The sequence below is a fragment of the Solea senegalensis genome, linkage group LG3 (assembly GCF_019176455.1).
Source record: "Solea senegalensis isolate Sse05_10M linkage group LG3, IFAPA_SoseM_1, whole genome shotgun sequence".
Lineage (NCBI taxonomy): Eukaryota > Metazoa > Chordata > Actinopteri > Pleuronectiformes > Soleidae > Solea > Solea senegalensis.
Window position 1 is genome coordinate 5,327,666 of NC_058023.1, and position 21,487 is coordinate 5,349,152.

The 21,487-nt window shown below is 40.0% G+C and overlaps 2 protein-coding genes across 3 annotated transcripts; both read right to left on the bottom strand.

Moving 5' to 3' along the window:
• Nucleotides 1-17: 17 nt before the first annotated feature.
• Nucleotides 18-16,362, bottom strand: slc12a10.1 (solute carrier family 12 member 10, tandem duplicate 1). Of its 2 annotated transcripts, none has more exons than XM_044020907.1 (28): nucleotides 15,393-16,362; nucleotides 13,045-13,231; nucleotides 12,138-12,294; nucleotides 11,566-11,691; nucleotides 11,401-11,476; nucleotides 10,548-10,643; nucleotides 10,314-10,453; nucleotides 9,857-9,967; nucleotides 9,643-9,757; nucleotides 9,396-9,526; nucleotides 9,211-9,295; nucleotides 8,392-8,549; nucleotides 8,156-8,263; nucleotides 7,807-7,930; nucleotides 7,622-7,723; nucleotides 7,021-7,176; nucleotides 6,830-6,929; nucleotides 6,622-6,733; nucleotides 6,372-6,506; nucleotides 5,662-5,768; nucleotides 5,381-5,463; nucleotides 5,218-5,280; nucleotides 4,920-5,024; nucleotides 4,680-4,791; nucleotides 3,824-3,910; nucleotides 3,087-3,222; nucleotides 2,929-2,996; nucleotides 18-1,331 (listed from the first exon to the last, which is right to left on the bottom strand). In XM_044020907.1, the coding sequence occupies exons 2-28, from the start codon at nucleotides 13,209-13,211 to the stop codon at nucleotides 1,193-1,195; spliced, it is 3,099 nt and encodes a 1,032-aa protein (XP_043876842.1). In that variant the 5' UTR covers nucleotides 13,212-13,231; nucleotides 15,393-16,362; the 3' UTR covers nucleotides 18-1,192. The 2 variants fall into 2 exon arrangements, with proteins under 2 accessions (XP_043876842.1, XP_043876841.1); XM_044020906.1 differs by lacking the exon at nucleotides 15,393-16,362 and adding an exon at nucleotides 13,870-13,955.
• Nucleotides 16,363-16,419: 57 nt separating this feature from the next.
• Nucleotides 16,420-20,747, bottom strand: ltb4r (leukotriene B4 receptor). Its single transcript, XM_044020908.1, has 4 exons — nucleotides 20,606-20,747; nucleotides 18,916-19,461; nucleotides 17,455-17,731; nucleotides 16,420-17,099 (listed from the first exon to the last, which is right to left on the bottom strand). Exons 2-4 carry the CDS (start codon nucleotides 19,398-19,400, stop codon nucleotides 16,734-16,736), a joined length of 1,128 nt encoding a protein of 375 aa, XP_043876843.1. The 5' UTR covers nucleotides 19,401-19,461; nucleotides 20,606-20,747; the 3' UTR covers nucleotides 16,420-16,733.
• Nucleotides 20,748-21,487: the final 740 nt, after the last annotated feature.

Here is a 21,487-nt window from a genome sequence, read left to right on the forward strand (position 1 = left end):
ACTTTAATTTCATTTTATTTGGAGCAGGATTTCAGACATGGTTTTCGTGAATATCTATACATTTATTATATGGACCTTTAGTTTTATGAGAAAATAAAACATAATAAAAATACTTTATTCGTTTGAGTGTGAATATTTAACCACTTTAACTACTTTTATATCCAAGACATAAAAAATAACAAAGTACATTTATTCAGATAATGTACATTATGTCAATTAAATTTGCGTCAAATTGGGTTTACAGTAGAGTGAGTTCTCATGAATATTTTCTTGCATATACAAATAAAAAAATAGGCTCTGACATTTTTTTTTTATATCATCTAAGTTACATTTCTTAGCATTAATCACCATGACTGATGTGCATTAACCTCTAAATGTCCAATGAAGGGGTTGATAAACACCAAAATGGAATATGGACTTAACTATTTAAATCCCATTTACATTAACAATCCTTTTTAATTACAATAATGCAAATATCAACGTCAATATATTGCATTCATCTCACAAAAACACAACGTCGTTTCTCAAAACAAAGGGGATCAAGTACAGAGCCTTGTGGGACACCATACATATGTGGTTCAACTGTGTATCTAGTCCTTCCAGGCCAATGTTTGAACTTCATGTCATCAAAACCTGGTGCTTTTTCCTCCTTAGTAAGACTTCTTTGAATGTAGTCCGAGACTTCTGATGCGGATCAGACAACCGAAGTCTGGTCTGGTTGAAAGAAGAGGTCTCAGGCCGCTTGCAAGTGAACTCTGAATCCGCACCTTTCACTGGAAGCTTAGTATTTATGGCTGACGCCTCATAGTTCTTTCTCATCCACGTCTGTAAGTGATGAGAAGGGAGGACCGTGATAGACGGAACTCAGCTTGTCCTCCTCTGCTGGTAAACCAGCGCGTTTCCAAGGCGAGGCGGCTTCTCTCCTCTTCAATGGGAAACATGGATGAGGGTTCGGACCGGCCTTCAGGGCGCTGCTCATCACCAGAGCAGATAAACATAAACCTGCCAATGCTCCTTAACATAAACATCCAGAGGGATTTGAGTTTTTACTACATGTCTATGTGTCTGACCTTTGACCGAGCGGTCACATGACTTTATAGTGTTTGAGATTTGAACCGAACCAGCTGAAAAATGAATTTTCCCTCAGCTGAACTTTTATTGGGTGTGAATGCACCCTCAAATATTTTTTTTTTTACTGGCAGTAGAAAGTGAGGACGTTCTGCTGGTTTCCTCGTATCAGCACTGCGGGACAGTGGAGGCCGCAGGTCAGAGTGTCCAGCCAGGCCATGTACAGAGCACTGGGGCAGCCACACTGTGGTACGGGAAGGCTCCTAGAAATAAACATATACAAAAATAAAATAAAAAAACATCTCATTTACATGCATCGAAACACAGCGTCACATCAGGAACAAACGCTGCTTGTCAAACAGCACATTTATTCAAAACAAAAGCAAATAAGTTGTGGAGAATAAGAACACTGCTCAGAGATAGGACATTGATGCACGATGCAAATATTTGCAGTCGAGCTACAGGAAGAAAAAAATAAAAATAAACTCAGTATATATTTTCTTAGTTTTATGTTGTCATAAATGATCTGATTATGGACAATAATGTCATCCTGGCCTTGTCTGGATCCAGGCATCTTGAAAAAATATTGGCCAATTTCAAAACTTCTGTTCCTGTCAAACGTTCTGCAGCAGAGCAGCTCACTTCTTTTTTAGAGAAACACCCAATTTTAGATAAACAGCAGTCAGGGCCATTTTTCCCGCAAAATGCACTGGACAGAAACTGCTTGACTTAGGGTGCGACATTATTCGATCTCTCCGCCCCTTTTGACACTGTTGACCATAAGATTCTAATAAAGAGGCTTGGAGATGTGGTTGGGCTTTTACAATGTTTCTCCTCAGACCTCTCTGACCGAAGTTCTAGTGTTTTTATAAATCAATCTGAATCAAGACACCGTTCATGTGGGGGTACCTCAGGGTTCTGTCTTGAGCCCAATACTCTACCCTACTTTTGAATTGTCTTCCTTTAAGACAGATAAAGAGCAAGTACAGTGATGTTTCTCAATCCATCTTCGTTCACAAACATCAGTCAGTGGTTAAGTAATCCTTTTTTACAATTCAACCCTTATTGTTGCGCATTGACAGTGTCAATCGGCCCTTTAGCTTCTCCTGTCAACTAGAGGACTTCCCCCATTCATTTGAATGGGACACAAGCTGAATGGTGTACAGTCTGGTGTCTTGTGGATTAAAGTTTAAATAAAGCCTCAATAGTTTTAGAGGATTCGGAGCATTTGCCCCATTTATTCGAATGGAGCACATAAAGCTGCATATTTTTTTAAAAAGCTCAAAAGTCCCAAACAAGCTAAATTTTCTGACATTTAAATGTAAAATCTGTAGCTGAAAGTGTGAAGGAGGTGAATCTGGAGGATTTCCCCCATTCATTTGAATGGGACACAAGAAGCTGAACAGCGTATGGTCTTGAAGGATTAATAAATTAAGTATTGTGAAGAAGTAGGGCTCAAAATATGTACACATTTAAGAGGATTTAAAGATTTAATCCATTCAATTGAATGGGACATAAAAGACAGAATTTTTTAAGTTCTGGAAAGTCAAAATAAGTTGAATTTATTTTGATATTTAAATAGTATTATTATTATTATTCAAATTATTATTATTCAAATAATAATCCAAGTTTACATCAAGTCTCTAGCTCAAATAATTCTGCAGTAGTAGCGCTTAAAATGTGTACAAGTTCTTTAAATGGAGCAGAAAAAGCTAAGTCTTTTAAAAGCTGAAGAGTCAAAATAAGTTGAATTTCCTGATATTCAAATAGTTTCTGTGTATGAAGGGGGTCGATTCTGGAGAATCTTTAAAGAGAAGCTGAACAGTCTGATGTATAAGAGTGGATGTAAAGTGTACTCACACAAGCACGAGTGCAGCGTGTTGTGAATTCCTGCGGATGATTTCATTCAGCCTCACTTTCCTCTCGGACTGACAGGGAAGAAAATCAAGGTGAGAACCTGACGCCGAGTCACATTAAACAACAACAGCGACAACAAAAAGGTCCAGGTGTCCACGCACCCTCAGCTGGAAGGCCTCAAACTCCTTGTCGGACATTTTCCACGGCTCTCTTTGTCTCAGCTCATCGATCGAGACGTCTTCCTGTTGTTCATCATGCAGCCGGAAGGGGGCGACATTGTCCATAAACCTGCTCAGGCTGAGGAGTGGAAAACCCAGAGAAGAATTTGAATTTCAAGTTAGAATTTTGTGTTTTTTCTGCAATATTTCCCCAGCAGGGCCGGCCCAAGCCTTTATGGGGCCCAAAGCTACAACTTTGGTCTTTAAAACATTACGTACAAAAATAAAACAAAATAACACAAATACAATTTTATGTCATAAATGTATCTAAAGATTATTTTTAACATGTCACATCTCCATTTTTAATCTGATAATCATTAAAAGGGGGAACTGTGAACGGTAGATTTAAAAGTCACTCATCACGTTTCAGGGTGGCGTGTAAAGAGTTTTAAAGACATTTAAGAAGTCTCGTCTCGTTTGGTTCCCTGTGAGAAAGATTCTGTAAACTTGAAAAGACATATGGATTTCCATGATGGATTTGAAAGGGTGTTCAGAGACATTCTGGCTAGAGTTTCTACTGAACAAATCTTATATACTCGATACTTGAAGTACATGTTGAAGAAATGTTACATATTATATCTTTATAGATCCTCATGGTCAAACTGTGTGAGTACAACATGACGAGTGACTGCATTCGTCGGAAAAAAGAAAGACATGCACGGACATTTGTGTGGACGTACTTTTTCGCATGTGGGTTCCTCTCGCTGTCTGTTAGGACGATGACGTCATCAAAGTCCAGGCGGAACCTCTTCAGCAGAGCGATCATCCTAAAAGACAACAAAGATAATAATATGAGTTAAAAATTTGTTTAGGTAATATTTTGTGTAAGCGTGGATATGATGAAACACAGTATTGGCTTGTAAGGTATTTATGAGCACAAATAAATAAAATAAATAAATATATTATTATGGTTAGATTTTTAACGAGACGGTTAGTAATACGACTTAAGTGTAAATATTAAGGCCAAATAAAGGCTAATAAACCTTTTATTATGCACTTAATAACAGTTAACAGCGCACCAATGCAAACACTTAATCTAAAGTGTCTTATTAACGTTATTAAATACTTTATTATGCACTTATTAACATTAATAAACACTTTACTATGTACTTATTAACAGTTGAAAAAAGCTAATTTGCAGCTACTTAATCTTAAGAGGGAACAGTGTATTATTAACTTTATTAAACACTGTATTATGCACTTATTAACATTAATAAACACTTTACTATGTACTTATTAACAGTTGAAAAAAGCTAATTTGCAGCTACTTAATCTGAAGAGGGAACAGTGTCTGATTAACATTAATAAATACTTCACACTAAACACCACAGATCAAAGATAATGTGTTTCCAAAAAAAGGTTTTGGGATTATTGTTATCTATTAACTATAGAAGACCTTCACAGACATGATCTTAGATCATATAGTTGTACATCTATTCACACTTGTATGAACTAATTCACGTTTATGAGAATCTTATAAGGTCTTATAAGCGGCTTGTTGATCGCCAGCGATAGTTTTTCTGGTCAAAAACCTACTTGTTGCGTCCTTCCTCCATGTTGTGCTCGTCTCCCAAGATGAAGACCCTGACTTTGCTGTGGCGCCAGCGTTTTCTCCTGGTGAGCAGGTGCGGCACGAGCAGGGTCAGACCTAAAAAGAAGAAGAAGAGCAGAGAGAGAGACGACAGTTTAGGAGGAGGAGGAGGAGGAAACTCAAGCATCAGTGTATCGGGAGAGAATTAACCGGTGCTCATTTGGTCAGGTCTAATTTGGACTCACCCCCATCGTCAGCTACCCAGTAGACGTCAATGGTCTTCTTCCCCTGGTCGTTCTGAAACACTGTCCTGACCTGGTCACCGTCACCTTGAGTGGGAATGTTGTCGACTGCAAAACAAGCAATTTTTGAAAAAATATCCATAAAAAACTGTCACGCCTCGTATTCGGTCAAATAGATAGATAGAAAAAAAGTGCTCAACATTAAGATGATTATTATAATTTGATAGTAGAGTGTTGTCGATGTAAGACAGAGATTGAGAGGTGTGCATTTACGTGTGCATCCACGGGGGGGGGGGCTCACCTGATTCTGGAAGTTGGTGTTTGTCGTCTGTCACAATGCTGTCGGGTTCAAAGCCGTGGTTCACTGGAGGAAACACGAGACATTCGGAATGACGCCATAGTTCAATTAATCAACTGAGTATGTAGGGTATGTAGGAACACGCGTATTTGTTTGGATTTTGCACCTTCAAAGTCAAAAGGATCGGAGATATCCAGGCCGTCCATCATCCTCAAGACACATAAGCAGTGACTGGAGTCGAAGGTGTCACTGGAGAAAATAGAGGGAGACTGTGATTGGTGGATTTAAAGAAGAATCTGTAATATTTTATGTATATATGTATATATATATGTAGCTCTAGTTGAAAAAGGGCTTGAAAGATCGTAAAAACAACATCGACTTTCAAGTGAATGCAATACGCTTCTGTAAGTATCAATACCGATGAGTTTTTTTTAGATGTACACTTACTATATTGTGTTGGTATAATCTTCGATGCTTTCTGGAGAACTTTCCCTCCAGTTTGTCTTGAAGCCCAGGACCAGAGTGTTCGGCTTTAATTTGCCAAGACCTGAAGCCTTTGGAGTGGTGTAAAAAAAAAGAATAAGTCATATTTGAACAATTTTCACAAAATAAAAATGAAAGTTACTTAACATAGATACACTATATTGAACAAAAGTATTTGGCCACACCTGTTAAGTATTGAATGCAGGTGTTTAAATCACACTTTGGGCTCTAGGCCGCTTATCTCCAATTCAAGGACAATCTCACCGCTTCAGCAAACCAAGACATTTTGGACAATGGACAACAGTTTGAAGAAGACATGATTTGACCTGACTGGCCTCGCACAGAACCCTGATCTCAACCCCATCGAGCACCTTTGATATGAACTGGAACCAGAGATCGTGAGCCAGACCTTCTCGTCCAACATCAGTGCCTGACCTCATAAATGCTCTACAGAATGAATGGACACAAATCCCCATAGAAACCCTTTCAAATCTTGAGGAAAGTCTCCAAGAGGGGGATCAACTCCATCATTACAGGCCCTGCTGGTCAGGCGTCCCAATTCTTTTGCCCATACACATATTTTCCTCAGATGATTAAATATATCAATGCATACATTAGATATCATTTTTCTGCACTCATTGGCTGGAATGGGACAAAATGTACCGATTTTATACCTGCATTAGTTGTCGAGCGCCAACTCTGAGGCCGTCCGCACTGAAAGGAGTATAAAACGAGCGCACCCTCCTCCTGTTCAACCACTTCACCAGCCACTCAGTGGCATCTGGCAGCCGAGTATGTCTGTCCTGCTCCTTAGGACATCAAGGACATAAACAAATAACAATAAAGTGGAGTTTTTAGCCCTTTGATTGGAAGATATTGGAAGATTTAATGTCAAGATCAAAATTTCAGCACTGATCAACTGACCATGATGATGTCACCACAGATCATGAGGCTCATGTTCTTGGTGAAGGAGCTGACAAAGTCCACCAGAGCCGGTCGCTGGTTTGGTGGACCAGTCATGACGAGACACTGCGGTCTGAGAAAAAAATGCAAGAATAGAAGAAAAAAAAATTACTATTTCTGAGAGACAGTATGTGTATAAATAAATATGTGGAGACATTGGACTGCTCACCTGAAGTTCTTGACATGATCCTCCACATCAGAGAGAGAGACAGAGTAGGACAAGGCCATGTTGTATATACTTGCCTGGACCGACGAGCCCCAGTTCACCTCTGTGTGTTTTAACACATAACACAAAGTCATTCTCCACGTCTGTACAGGAGGCATCACACTTTCAAAACGTCGTTTTTGTTTCATGCTCACTTGGCTTGTTGTAGTTGACGTATCCAAACAGGAAGAAGATAACACAGGCGGTGGTGAGAGCAGCCCACCAAGTGAACAGGAACATCAGCACCACAGAGCTCACTGCCCCAAACAAGGCCGTCCACTTTGTGTAATAGTGAAATGATGGCCTCCAACCTGAAGGGGGTGAGAGTGAGACTTCAGGGAACCACAGTGTATTTTTTTAGTTAAGAGAGATTAGTTTTGCATCACAATCACATTTTTATCCTGCAATAAATATTGTTCCATGTCAACACAGACACTTTATTTTGAAATTCTATGAACTATCAATCACTGCAATATCAGTGTCAAAAAAAGTTTTTCACTTGACTGGGCCCCTACTGGCCAGACTAGATGCTCAGTGGCCCCCAATTTCAGAAAATTCAGTCTCATTGCTAACAGACTTAATGATGAGGAAACATCTAGACTGCTAGCACCAACCATGAAATGTCAATGTTCAGAAGAGTGAAATGGGTTATAACAAAAAGTTCGTCCAAAACAGTAACGTTCAATCAGTTACCCTTGGAAATCTAGTACCTAGGACTATAATTGATAAGGTTTTAATAAAAAGCAGGTCACTCACCAGGTGAGTTGGTGATTGAAGCGTGAAAGCAGCTGAAGTTGATGAGGCAGTACGAACACAGGAAGAAGTTAGAGATCAAGACGGCGATCGTGTTCAGCTCAGCTGTGGAGATTGAAAAATCAGGAACCTTATGACCAATATTTAACTCTCAATCTCCCCCGTTAAACATGTTAACGGGCACTCACCAATGAGTATGAACGCCATGGCAACAAAGTAGCAAAGGATGTAGGCGCGAAGTGGCTTGTCATTTTTCCCATAACCCTTAGCAAAGAATCCAATGTATGGGTATAAGTTGTCTCTGCACAGATGCTGGCAAATGAAGAAGAAATCATCAGTCTTAGTTTTATATACTGTTCTCATGAATACTTAAATCTGAAACACAAGCTTTAGGTGAAAGTTACATGAGAGTCAAAATTGCAATGGTGAACTACAATCACCGTATCAAATCAAATATGAACTCTTCATTCATATTTGATGTATTTTTGTTAAATAAAGTGACATTTACATCAACGCAAAATGCACATGATTTCTGACCTGAAAGATTTTAGGCGCTGAGACAAAAAAGCCAAGGGCAGACGACAAACTGGCCACAAAGATACCGGCTGTGCCGAGGTAGGAGAAACCTGACGCTTGCCCCAGTACCTGGTTACAAAGTCAAGAGGAAATCCAATTTATTTCATATACTGATTCCAGGTTTGTCAAGGCGTCAGGCGAAAAAGCTTTGCACATCAATGTGTCAGTGCTCAGTCAGAGGTTCTCTCCACGATTACCTTTAAACTGTTGGCCAGACCATATTTACAAGACTGCGACTCGATGCACGCCGTAAAGTTCCATCCCAGGTTACATCCCAGATCCACGCAGACATCGGTGTTGTTTCCAGGCAGAATATCACTGATATTCCCGGAAGCATCTCGTATGACAAATGACCCTGGTGCCAGAGGAAGATCCAGATATATAAGTAATGATTTGTCAATCATTTTTACTTTTTCATAGATTAATATGCCTTGTAACATAATATGCACTTAAAACTACGACACGCCAAACATGTCGAGACCACAAGGACAAAACAAAAAGCAGCAGACTACATATATGTGATTTATGACATGTTTAAATCCAGATTTGGGGATTAGGCAAATTAGACACTCTAAATTGACCCTGACATGTCTCTATGTGACCTGTCCAGGGTGTATCCCGACTTTTGCCGCGTGTCAGTGGGGATTGGCCCCCCCCCGACCCTCATGTGAAGGATAAAGCGGTAGAAGATGAAGAAGTCCTTGGCTTGTTCATAATATTCATTGGCTGACACAGTATGCAGATGACACTGCTCTTTATATGAAAGATCAATTGGATCTACGCTGTGTTCAGATGATTTACCCGTGAAATAATGGGAAAATCCAAACAATATATGACCATATTAAAAATGAATAGCACTCAATTTAGCACCACGTTTTAGATTTTCCCTGTAAACCAGATCCATAAAGAACACGTTCCCACTGTGGCCTATGGACCATACCGCCATTATGTTTGATGCCAATCAGTTTTTCACTTTTAGCATATTCTTGCTAACAAATAAACAATTAGCAACTTACCTGCAGTTGCAGAAATAGCTAAGTAGCTGATTGTGGTCCAGAAAATGGCCATGAGGCTGCCTTTGGGGATGGCAGTACTAGAGTCCTGCAAAAGTTAACAATACATCACAACAATACAACATATGTTCTGTATGCAGCTGTCACGTTAGTCACACAGTACATCTCTGCGTTCTTTCCTGTCATACTTTGAGGTTTTCACAGATGTTTGCTCCACACAGGATGCCAATGGTGGAGGGGAAGAAAATGGCAAACATCTGGAAGAAGGTGCCTTCAGGTCCCCGCCAGTCTGGTTTCAGGTTTGATATGAAGACTTCACCTGTTGACAGGCAACGTAAACTGTATGCTGACGATGTTTAAAACTGCATTGCACATTTGCATTGCTTTTTATTCCTAGCAGTTATTATTTTCATAGAAAAAAATCAGTAAACTCACTGCGATAACCAAAGATGCCCTGGGCCTGTTTCTCTGGACTGGGTGGAATGAATGTGCCCACAAAGTAGTTGGAAAAAGAGACTATATATACAAACATAAAAGCCAAAATATATGTCTAAAGGGGAAGAAATAAGAATGTAGGATTTAGAGTCAAACTTAGACAACTTGGACAACTCCAAAAATGAAAGAACGACCTGTATCAGTATGTGCTCACCTTAGAATCCCACTTTATTCCAGCAAATGAAATGAGCAGAAGAGCAGTCACAGTGATAACACCCACAATTCGCACGTCATTGGTGGGGTCGACTATTGTGACACCAAACTCCTGCAAACATACATTTATGGGAAATATTTCATGTGAAATCCAAACATTATTTGTCATGTATATACAAGCTATGTATGTTTTAATAATTGTACATTTAAACTCCTGGACACATGTACATATATATATATATATATGTGTGTGTGTGTGTGTTACACAGCAATGTGACACTGTTGTTTGTATTTAAATTCCCATTGATTTAATATTAAGTATAATAAGTGCAGCAAAAACAACAACACAAATTCACACCGTGATATCTGAACTTCTTGTCTTTTCAGAGACAAAGTTGATTTCTTGTTCCATGGATTATCTACACCCGCAAGAGGGTGAATGGATGAATTATCATTACCTGCATTAATTCACTGACCACCTCTGCAAATCCAACTGTGCTGAGAGCACAAGCCAGAGTGTTGGCGAATGAGAAGATCATCCCAACCGGGCCGCCAATTTCAGGACCCAGAGAGCGTGAGATCATGACGTAGGTTCCACCTTGAATTGTGCAGATTATTATTATTGTTGTTCTGAGTTTAATTCTTCTTTTTTTAACACTAGATCGAAAGTGTTGACACAGGAAGAGACTCACCTGAGGTCACTCTCCCGTTGGTGGCTATGGCAGAGATGGAGAGAGCTGTTACTGAGGTCACCATCATAGACAAGAGGATAATCAGCCAGGTCAATACTGAAACCACAAAAGAAAGGTGGAAATCATTATTAAAAAACAGTTTTTATTGTTCTGTAACAAGTTCTGCACACGGCTCTTAGTTCAGATAATGTGAATCTGTTATTTCATGTAGCCCATCCTTGACAATGGCTCGCTAACTTAGGTTCGTTGGACAAGATATATCTTTTTGAGATACATATGAAGATGCTGAAGAAATCTGCATCAATTACACCATGTTTTTAGTTGTGTGTCCATTGCAGTTCTTGCTAATCTCATCTCACCTCATGCAAGAAAACAAACACAGCTTATAGCTCAGAGGCTAAAGTGGACATTTAAGTGTGCTGTTTCAAGTCGAATTTGAGTGTTGGGGTTTTCAAACACTTTCCTAAATCTCTCTAAATAGATTTTGTGTCTGGGGAAAAAAACAGGGACATTTTTATTACACAATAGCCACCTCCATTTTAGCTGGCTGCTAGTTGTTAGCATGTCGAGCACTATAAGCCAAGTCTTTAAACTTAAAAATACTCAATTCTTTAAGCTACCAGCGCATAATATCGGTCTAAAAATATGAACTGACATGGATTTTGATATGTCTTATTTCCAGGTTTAAGGTAGTGAGTTGGGGACTGTGACACATGCTAACAATTGTGTTTAAATGTGTGCATGTTTGTACTACTACTCGCCATTCTTGCATTTATTAAATGGATAATGTGCTTCTTTTTTTTAGTACCTTTTTTTTAGAAAAGAAAAAAAAAACAAGAACGCAACAACTCACAGATTCCAGCCTGGGACGTGATCCACGACAGCCGGAGAAGCAGGATGACCCCCCACATATTCAACATGCAACGAAGCTGAAACAAGTTTTTATATATATCTGGTGTTAAAATCTAACAAAGCAACTCCTGGGAAGTGTTTTTGCGCCTGTGTGCCGACCACTTACCATGACCCCGATCACCCAGCCAAACTGAACGGGAGCTTTCCCCTGGTGACCCTGTGATACGTTTCCACTGTCTGGCAGACTGCTCCCTGAGTCCGTGGTGGCGTTTGCTCTGCCTGCTTCCACCTCCTGCAGTCACATTTGTAATTTTTAACATCACTGGCTCAGTTCAGACATGCTATTGACATCCGTCCTCAATGATCCGATCACATGTGGACAGCATTACGCAAGACTAGCATTAAAACACATCCCAGGTTCGTCTCCGGTGACCACATGAGATTGAATCTGGCTTTCCCCACCCCCATACTAGAATACAAAATTACGTCATGTGTGTTTGGAACTGTGAATCGAAGCACTACTTGTGCTGCTGTAACATGAAATAAGACTTTAACTACTTTCTGCAAATGTAGGATAGTTTGAGGACTTTCAGACCTGATTTGCATTAAATCAGTAACATATCCAGAGGAATTATTGACAAAACATCCAATTCAGCCAAGAATATTTAATGCTATTTCAAACACACCCACAAAGATATCTAGATTGAGAGATGCTGTGTTGAGAAGTTAAACACTTACATCAAATGTCTTGCGGAGAGCGTCCAGAGAAGGTCGACTTCTTCGCTGCTGGCGCGGCAGCGTGCTAGCATAATACTCCAGCTGTGGCACCAGGTCTAAAGTGCTGTAGATAGAAGATCTGCGCAACTCCGCCCTCGAGCCCCGGCGCTCCAATTCACTAGCAAAAAGGAAGGTCACACAAATCACTGCAGCAAATATCGCTTTAATGTCACGACCAACAGAATTGAATTGTGCATGCATACAAACAAGAACAAAGTAATGGAGGAACATTCGGCCTTGCCGCACTGCATCGTGGGTTCTTACTTATCAGTCAAATACGCCAACTGACATGGTTCTAAGTACAGGGGAGCGAAGGGGAGCCCTGAGTAGGAGACAAGCTTCTCTAAACCCCTAAAATAAAGAACTCAATAACAGTAAAATACGTCAATATACGCCCATGGCCAAGCGGAAAGGGAACTTGGCGTATGACGGTTTGTGTCCCCACGATTGTGTAGATGTGAGATGTTTAGTAGCATAGCCAACTGAAAATAGGGCTCCCCCAAATGTCACGGTTTAAAATAAATACTGCCTACAGGTGCTAGCCAATGAAATTATGCTTAAACCCTCAACCTTGGCTCAAACAGAGACAAGGTTCTGCCTTTTGCAGGGGTTTACTGGTGGACAAAGTGCACCCAACAATGTGGGACATCACCATCGCTCTTGTTAGCCATGACAGACACTCATCTGCTAATTTCTGACAGCTGCTTCCAGAACTAAGTGTCAGACCTGCCCACCATCAAGCATTAATGCCGTAATCTGCAATTAAAGATTCCTAAAGATCTACGGATACAGCGATTTTTACTGTGGTCTAATTTGGTTTGAGTTGAACTAGAAGAAAGGTAGAAGATTGTGATTTGGAAGCACCAACCTTGGCTCCACGTTCATGACAGAAATGGGTGGAGGAATCGGGAAGTCACTGTCCCGTCTTCTGCTGAAGTCCAGGTTGTTTGGAGGTCCGCCCTCGTTGAAGGAGAAATGAACCTGTGGGCGATTGCCTGAGCCCATCCTGTCACGTTTGGATGTGAACTGTCCCATGGCTGGATCTTATCTGACTCCTATATGAAATAATCATGAATGAACTTCAACCTGAGACAGTGTATGAGAAGCCCTATAATACAGGAGTTACCGTTTTACTCCTTTTCAAACAGTGAAACAATCAGAAAAGACAACATTTTACATAATATAATCAACTGTATTGTATCAAACAAATAATGAACGTTGAGTATTGTCGACTGATTCACCAGCTATGATCGAAACCAGATATCTGACAACTAGGTTGTGATATAACAACTTTTACTTTACTGAACAAATGCTTTTGCTGTTTAAAATCGTACAATTATTTCATATCATTACACGAAAAGACAAAAAATGGCTGACAAACTTAAATGATTACTTCAAGTAGTAACACCTAAATTACAAATTAACTTTAGGGTAAACCATAAAATACCCAACCTCAATAAAAGCTTGAAACTGTTATTGTTCTGTATATATATATATATATATATATATATATACACATATATATATATATATATCCGTAGATATATATATATAAACAATTGCAATTAAAATTTACATCCTAAAAAGTTTAAAATCGCTTGAAGTAAATTAGATGATTTAAAAGATAACATGACATTCTATGACGTATTTAGTAGAATGTTCAACAATTCAATTTCAAGGTTTTGGTACTCACTGTTACAGCTGATGTCAGCAGATTTTCACACAGCGACTCTTTATATAGGTACTTTTAGTGAGGTGGGAGATGTCCCCACCCATCAACACCCATCAACACACCCCAACAACAACACCCCCACCCCCCAGCTACACACACACACACACACACACACACACACAGCCTCCATTTGAATTAATTAAGAACTTCATAAGCTTCATTCTTACTGGTTCTCTTAAGTAATGATTTACTCTTGTGATAAAGAGAAATGAAGTTAATTACTCCAATTGAATCTTTTTCCAATCATTTTTTTTACAAGCATTAGAAAAAGGAAATTCAGTCCATCACAAATTTCAACTCTAAAAGTATTTAATTTGCTAAATATTGTGTTTTGCTTGTCCACTCTCCGCATCTGTTGGGAAAATAAATACATGACACGCTACTCACGACATGTGGCACGTTTTAACAATGGAGGTGTTTGGAGTAAACGAAGGCAAGTGTGGGTGGTCTGGAGTCGTCAGCCGAGTGAAAACACACTCCAAAAAAAGTGAAAGTACTTCACAGTGTACTCTAACTTCTCTCCTATTTCCCCCAAAGCCAGAAAATGTATTTATAATTTTACAATTGTCACATATAGCTTTTAACTACATGTGTCCTCACTGAAAGCTGTAAAAATCAACAAACTATAAAAATAAACATGCAAGTACAACAGAAAACAACACACTAAAAGTATCATATTGTCCTAACAAATATAACAATAAAAAAAAGAGAATAAATGCCTTACTTTCTGGACATGTGAAGTAAAATGCCCCAAAAATTTAATTTTAAGGCGATAAAAATCATATTTTTTTTGTTTAGATATTTTTAAAAATATCTCTATTTATTCCATATTTATACCACTTTTTTTGAATTGCAATTTAAGTTGTTTTCAAAAAGAGTAAGTGTGTGAGATGTATTTATTGAAAAAAATAACTATTAGACAGGACATTTCAATAAAACTGGCACCACCTATTGTATGAATAGCAGTAAAATTTGTTTTATTCTTATGGTTAAAAATTGGAGCAAAAGCTATTTGAAGATATAAATATCTAAATATAATATATTTACTGTGATTTTTATCCTTGAAATAACAAACTGTAGACTGTGCACTGACTCATTGACATTCATTTCACCTAAAGCCAAAGGCATCCATTACAAAGCCACTGTTGACACTTGATTTTGTAAACCCAAAAGTCACCTCAGGGGCCACAAGGGCGTGCCCACACTGCCTCTTCTGTCAGTCCCTGCTCTTCCCTGTTTGTCCTTTCCCCAATATTTATTGACATAAAACTTAAAGGTCATATTTTCTCACCAAACACATATTTCTTTCATATTGTGTTCTTCTTAAGAAAATACCCAACTCCTCTTGGTTCCTGAGCTGATTTTGATTCCGAATACCACAAACTCGAGTATCTGCAGATACCAATATCAGCCCGATACAGTCATTTCAGACTTTTCAAACTATGAACACATTTGTGCCATTTCAAGCTCTTTCAAAGACATACCTTTTACACGTCTGTCATTTGTGACGACAAACAAGATCACACAAAGACTTTTGTCCTATTTGTCCGTAATGTAACAGCACATTCACAAACAGCTTCCTGTCATCGGCATAGAGGTTGACTTCAGAAAAGACAACACGCACTTCTCCACACAGTCCCATCTAATCTCAGATATTTTACACCATCTATTGACCATCTCTATCATGTAATTTGTCTCTGATGTTAATCCAAACAAAGTCATCGATCCATGTGACACTGTTTTGACCTGCGAACGTTGAGTTTTTTTGTTTTTTTCTGCTTTATTTCATCAGCGAGCAGGAAACGGTTTAGATCAACAAACGGCTGCCACAGCATAGTTTCCTGCTTCCTCTACTGGGTGTAGCCTCATACACGAACATGGTAACCTTTAGTTTCCTCGGAAACCACATTTACGTAGGTTATACTGTACGTGCCGAGATAAACAGCAAGCGAACTAATCATGTCTAATTACGTACATTCATTTGTTGGATATATTAGATGTTCTGTATATATTGAATTTATTCTACTTATATCCACACGTTGCTGTCCTCATTATTCCCACCAACATAAAGTGCTTACATTGTAATATACAGCTGTTTAATACAAAAAAAACAACTTTCTATTCTGTTTGAGAGCAGATACAGAAGTGTCACTATCTCAGATCACTCGATTTACATCTCAATATAATGTTATTATGGAACAATTGATGGGTAACCATGGAAACGATCCTGTCGACTGTAGCTGTATTGAGCCTGAAGTGAGTTTACGCGCTCGCACAGCTGGTGAAATTCATCTTCACCGTGAAAAGTTTCCTGTAAATGATATCATCAAGCAAGAGCTGCAGATGTGACTCGATTGCCGCTGCGCCATCATTTGTCATCTCAAGTATTCTCACACAGAGAGAGAGAGGGTTGACTGTTTGAATGTGATGAAATACACCTCATGCAATGTTCCATTTATGCTGCTGAACATTGCCTCAGCATCCGTACAGAGACAGACATTTCATAACCACTTTGAGTGCTCGTGTGAAAGTTTTATTAAATTGTAGTAGTTGCTTTTTGGCTAAATCCTCACCATTTTAGGACAATTAAAAGATTACAAATGATTTGTTATTATTTACACTGCTATACATGACCAGGTCTTATAAATACAGAAACTGATTCAGTCATTATTTTTCTGTGTATTACTTTTCATTTCCTTGTTGGATTCAGATTTCTAACCATTTTTTGTTTCATGGCAGGCATTTCTGTTTAATTCCATCAGTCATAAAACCTATATTTAAAGCAAAGTTTGAAATGATTTCACAAATATTGTCCGAGGTGAACTCTACTGGAGCTGCTCGACACCGGCCAGAGCCTCGACCGCGTTTCCCGCCTCGCTGTCGCTCCTCGCCTTCTTGCTCTTGAAAGGCTTGGTGAGTTTGACAGACAGCGATTGAAGGGCAGTGCTCTCGTCCGGACAGCTGCTGCGGCCGCTGCGGCTGAAGGTGGACGTGCTCCTGCTCTCCGAGTTGGTGCCCTCAAACAGTTTACCCATGAAGCTGAGGCCGGCCTGGCGGATGTGGGAGCTGCCGGCGAACACGTAGAGGATGGGATTGACTGCGCTGCTGAAGTAGGCAAAGGCCGTGACGTTTGGTCGAGCGACTTTAGCCGCCTCTAACAATGACTTGTTGTTTTGTAAAAGACCGACCACCTTAGGAAAGAGAGGAAAGAAGGCCGGATAAATGAGGGAAGGAAGGAAACCAGTGAGTAAGGCTATTATTGTTAGCATTAGTATTGCTTGTATAAAAGACTTTGTAATACTATAAAAATATCACGACTAGACATGGCAAGATACAACTTTTCCTTGTATGATACCAATACCACAAACTTGAGTATCTACCAATACCGATATTTGTACGGTACAGTCATTTTAGACCTTTCAAATGAAAAAGTTGTGTTAAAATGGTTTGTCGTAGCATCATTATCAGTCATTTTTATTCAATATGTTTCAATCTCCCATGGCCGTTTTATCCCTTAAAAAAACACAACAGTAACTCAAGCCAAACCTCTATGATGTTGACGATGTGATACGGCAGCCAGAACACGACAAAGGCACTAATGATCATCAGGATGAGGCGAGTGCCTCGGCCTTTACGCTGGAACATGGCGCTCTGCAGGCGGCAGATGACGGAGGTGTAGCAGGTGTTGATGAGGGTGAAGGGCACCACGCAGCCCATGATGGTCTCAAACAGGTACTGGAAGACTTTGTGACCGACACTCTGCCAGTGGTAGGGAGTGCAGAGGACCACAGTCATGTTGTTTGATAGCTGCACCTTAAGGACGCTGTCGCCAAAGGAAATGTTTGGACACAGTGGTTTGTTAGGAGAGTTGACCCAAAAAATTAAAATTAACTCATTATCTACAGGTCATACGGCGGAGTAGTGGTTAGTACTGTTGCCTTGCAGTAAAAAGACTTGGTTTTGTGACCTGGTTGGAACATGTAGTTTGCATGTTCCCTGTGTTTGTGTGTGTATGAGTTTTTCTCCAGGTTTCTCCGGGTTCCTTTAACAGTCCAAAAAACATGCAGAGATGAATCGGACACTCTAAATTGACTCGTAGGTGTGAGATATCCTGGTATATACCGGAGAACAGTATTTCTGATTGACCACCCAAGGAAGCTGACGTACCACTAGTGGTACCACGTACCACAGTTTGAGAACCATGGATGAAAATGACGCTGTTTTGAGTCGGATTTGAATGCCAGCTCCTTTGGACACTTGGACGAAGACGTACATTTGGCGTCCACATTAATGGCAGCCCATGTGGAAGGCAATTAGGTTTGTTCAAAACGGTTCAAATCACGCGACAGGTTGAGAGCTGGGGTGCCCCTGAGCAAAGTACCCAACCACCACTGCTCTTGGACCCAGTTTGTGGTGTGTAATAAGAATGAGTTAAATCAGAGGTCATACTATAGCTATCACTAATTCTTAGGGTGGCAACTCCATAGTGGTGCACAGTGGTGAGTGCAGTTGGATGAACTTTTCTTAAATCAGTGTTTCCCAATCCTGGTCCTCGGGGACCTACCGCCCTTTATGTTTTTTTAGATGTTTCCCTGCTCCAAAAACACTTGATTCAGATGATCTGCTCATCAACTCATGCACACTACGCCTTCCAGCTACTGCCCTCTGGAAGGCGCTATAGGACAATTGACTCCAGAACATCCCACTTTAAAAACACTTTCATTTCCATTGCAAAACACATTCTCCACTCTGAACACCCGTCAACAAGCACATGACATACATATTTTAACGCTATATGCATGAGGTCTAAAGTGTTGTTTGTGTTGTGATGTTTAATGCTATTTAGCGTTGGAACCTTCTCAGGTAAAAAAGATCTGGCTGTGTGGTCATTACAGAATCAATCAGTTGATCTAAAACATGCAGGGCAGGGGTCCCTGAGGACCAGTATAGGGAAACACTGCCTTAAATATTACAGGCTCAAAGCTAAAAGAGAAGTTTTCATCTTACCTGCGGTAAAAAGGCATCGGCAGAGCCAGGATGAACGCCACGGTCCACACCCCGAGCAGGAGAAACAGCAGGGAGCGCTTGGTCCGCATTCTCTGGGAGATGAAAGGCCTTGTGACAGCCAGCCATCGGTCCATGCTCATCAAGCAGATGAGGTAAATGGATACATACATGTTCACGTTCGACAGGTAGTGCACCAGCTTGCACGGTGCCGACCCAAACTCCCAGCCCCGGCCTCCACCCAGGTACCGCAGGAACATGGGCGCGCTGAGCAGCACAAAGGCGTCCGCCATTGCCAGGTTCAGAACCAACAAACAGGTCACTGAGCGCTTCTTCACTTTACAGAACACCGACCAAGCCACAAACAGGTTCCCGGGGAAGCCCAGCACGAACGCCAGGGTCAGGATGGCGATGCCGACCTGGGCCGAGACGCTGATGGGCAACGCCTGGGCGGCGGAGGTGGTGGTGGTGGTGATATTAGTCACCATCTCGAAACAAACCGTTCGAACGCTATCAGCTTGTCTCCCTTACAAGTGAAACAGAGTCAACCTTTCAAAAGACAAAAAGGAAGGAAACAGGATATGTCGTTTAAACATTTTTGACATAGCAAGCGTTGCACAACATACCCTCATTTTTATTTCTGTATCCACACAATGGAGAACGCTCTTGCAAACGTCTTAAAATGCACTGCACACACAAAATTTTTTTTTTGTCATTTTGGTAGCACAACTTTAAGATGTCTATCCGAACGTTTTTGCGTGAGCAAGTGCTTTTGCCCATTTTTGTCCAGAAAAAGTGTGTTGTTTTACAACATTTGTTTGAGTCTTTGTCTCAATGTCCAAAAACAGGTCATAAAAGGCAAATTATGCACAGGTGTTTTTCCAATGCTTTCCTCTCTGTTGGCAAACACACAAGCAATAGTGGGAGTGAAATTAGGTTATGCAAAGTGCGCTTGTGCAAACGTGTCGTCTGCAATAAGCTCGGTGTTATTGTTCTACATGTTGAATGACAGAAAAATTGCCTGTTGGCTTTAATTTTCAGCGTTGTTTGTATTAATGTGTGCTGTCCTTGTTACAACTAAACCAATAAACTTAACAATAAATCTTGTGATATCCTGGTATCAGTGCGGTAAAACTAAACTGAAACAGGCAAATGAACATTTTTCATCCTAGATACCATGTGTCAAACTCCAGGCTCGTGGGCCCCATTCGGCCCGCCATCCAATCACATCATCGGCCCACAAGATTTCTTGCTTTCCTTCTCCTCCATGAATACACTGATTAATAGTACACATCAAGGTACCACGATAAATCATAAAAGAAACAAAGAAATTAAATGCGGACTTTAAAAACACAGAGCTGTAACCATTATTTCTGTACGGCAAATTAAAGATACAGGCCTGCATGTGCTGTTCTGTGGTTCTACCACATTGGGAAAATCAAGTAGTTTCTTAATTTTAAGTTTTAGAGGTCAGTGTTCAGAGATATAAACATGTGCTGAAATGTTAAAATACTAATAACTGTGCAAAAGTTATTTTTTGGAAAATAAACATCATTTTTATAATTTCACAAAACTAATTCACAAATCCTGCTCTTGTGGGCACCTTCTCTCATAATTGAACAAACGTAACTGTGGCTAAAATCAAAACAATACCCATTTCCAAACAGCTGTATCATATAAAAATAAAACTGACCTTTAATTCCAGTTCTCTGTGTAAACCCGACACAATAAATCCACTCCACTCCACAGATTTGCCACTTCCGGAGTATTTTACACTGTATCTGTTACATCTTCAGCTTCCCCCTTTGATTTAAAGACTGTGTGGAGAGAAAAACACACAGAAAAATGATATTGTGAAAGAGTGAGGGGAAACCCAGTGACTACAGGAAACCAGAGCTTTCACACATCCTTTTGCATATCATACCACTGCATTAAATCCTCGGTAGCACAGGTGTGTAATCTCTTCTCAGGAAATTTTAATGATGTGGCATTCATTCCTTCATTCATGCAGCAAACTGAAACTTTGTTTCAATAACGTTGTGAAACTGTTTGCAACATCATATGAGAAGACCAACACTTCATCATACTGTCATGACGGTGAATAAGTGAGGGAAGCGGGGTGGGGAATATTCCGGTAAAAAGCAACGAAAGACCTTGTTGGTACATGACATTAAATCCGTACCTCGTGTTGCACCAGACCTCTTTTTCATCATATTTCCTCATAACTCAAGTGAAGAACACGACGTATTGAGTTGCAAAAACTCAGAGGTTTCAGGAAAATATTGCCTGTATCTCCTTGTTGCATAATCACAAAAGAAAAAAAAAGTTTAAAGCTATAATTACTCATATCGTCAAGTTAAAGGGATGGTCTAATGGCACTGAGACTCAGACAGACACTTGCACCAAAGTCCATAGAGAAAATCAGCATTTTTAGCACGTGGTGCAACAGAAGCCACTGGTCAACTGCTTCCTCATTTGGCAACTTGGTGCCATTGACTGAATCTGAACGACACATTTTAAAACACCATAGTGACAAGATGACATGACATGATCTTACTGATGGAGGCCGCAGTGG

Coding starts and splice junctions, on each gene's coding strand:
- slc12a10.1 (XM_044020907.1), bottom strand. CDS start 13,211: ATGGGACAGTTCACATCCAAACGTGACAGGATGGGCTCAGGCAATCGC. Junction 11,477..11,565: donor GCTGGGTGATCGGGGTCATG/GTAAGTGGTCGG, acceptor AACTTGTTTCAG/CTTCGTTGCATGTTGAATAT. Junction 7,177..7,621: donor TTCAATCACCAACTCACCTG/GTGAGTGACCTG, acceptor CACCCCCTTCAG/GTTGGAGGCCATCATTTCAC.
- ltb4r (XM_044020908.1), bottom strand. CDS start 19,400: ATGGTGACTAATATCACCACCACCACCACCTCCGCCGCCCAGGCGTTG. Junction 17,732..18,915: donor CCGATGCCTTTTTACCGCAG/GTAAGATGAAAA, acceptor CTTTGGCGACAG/CGTCCTTAAGGTGCAGCTAT. Junction 17,100..17,454: donor ACATCGTCAACATCATAGAG/GTTTGGCTTGAG, acceptor CTCTTTCCTAAG/GTGGTCGGTCTTTTACAAAA.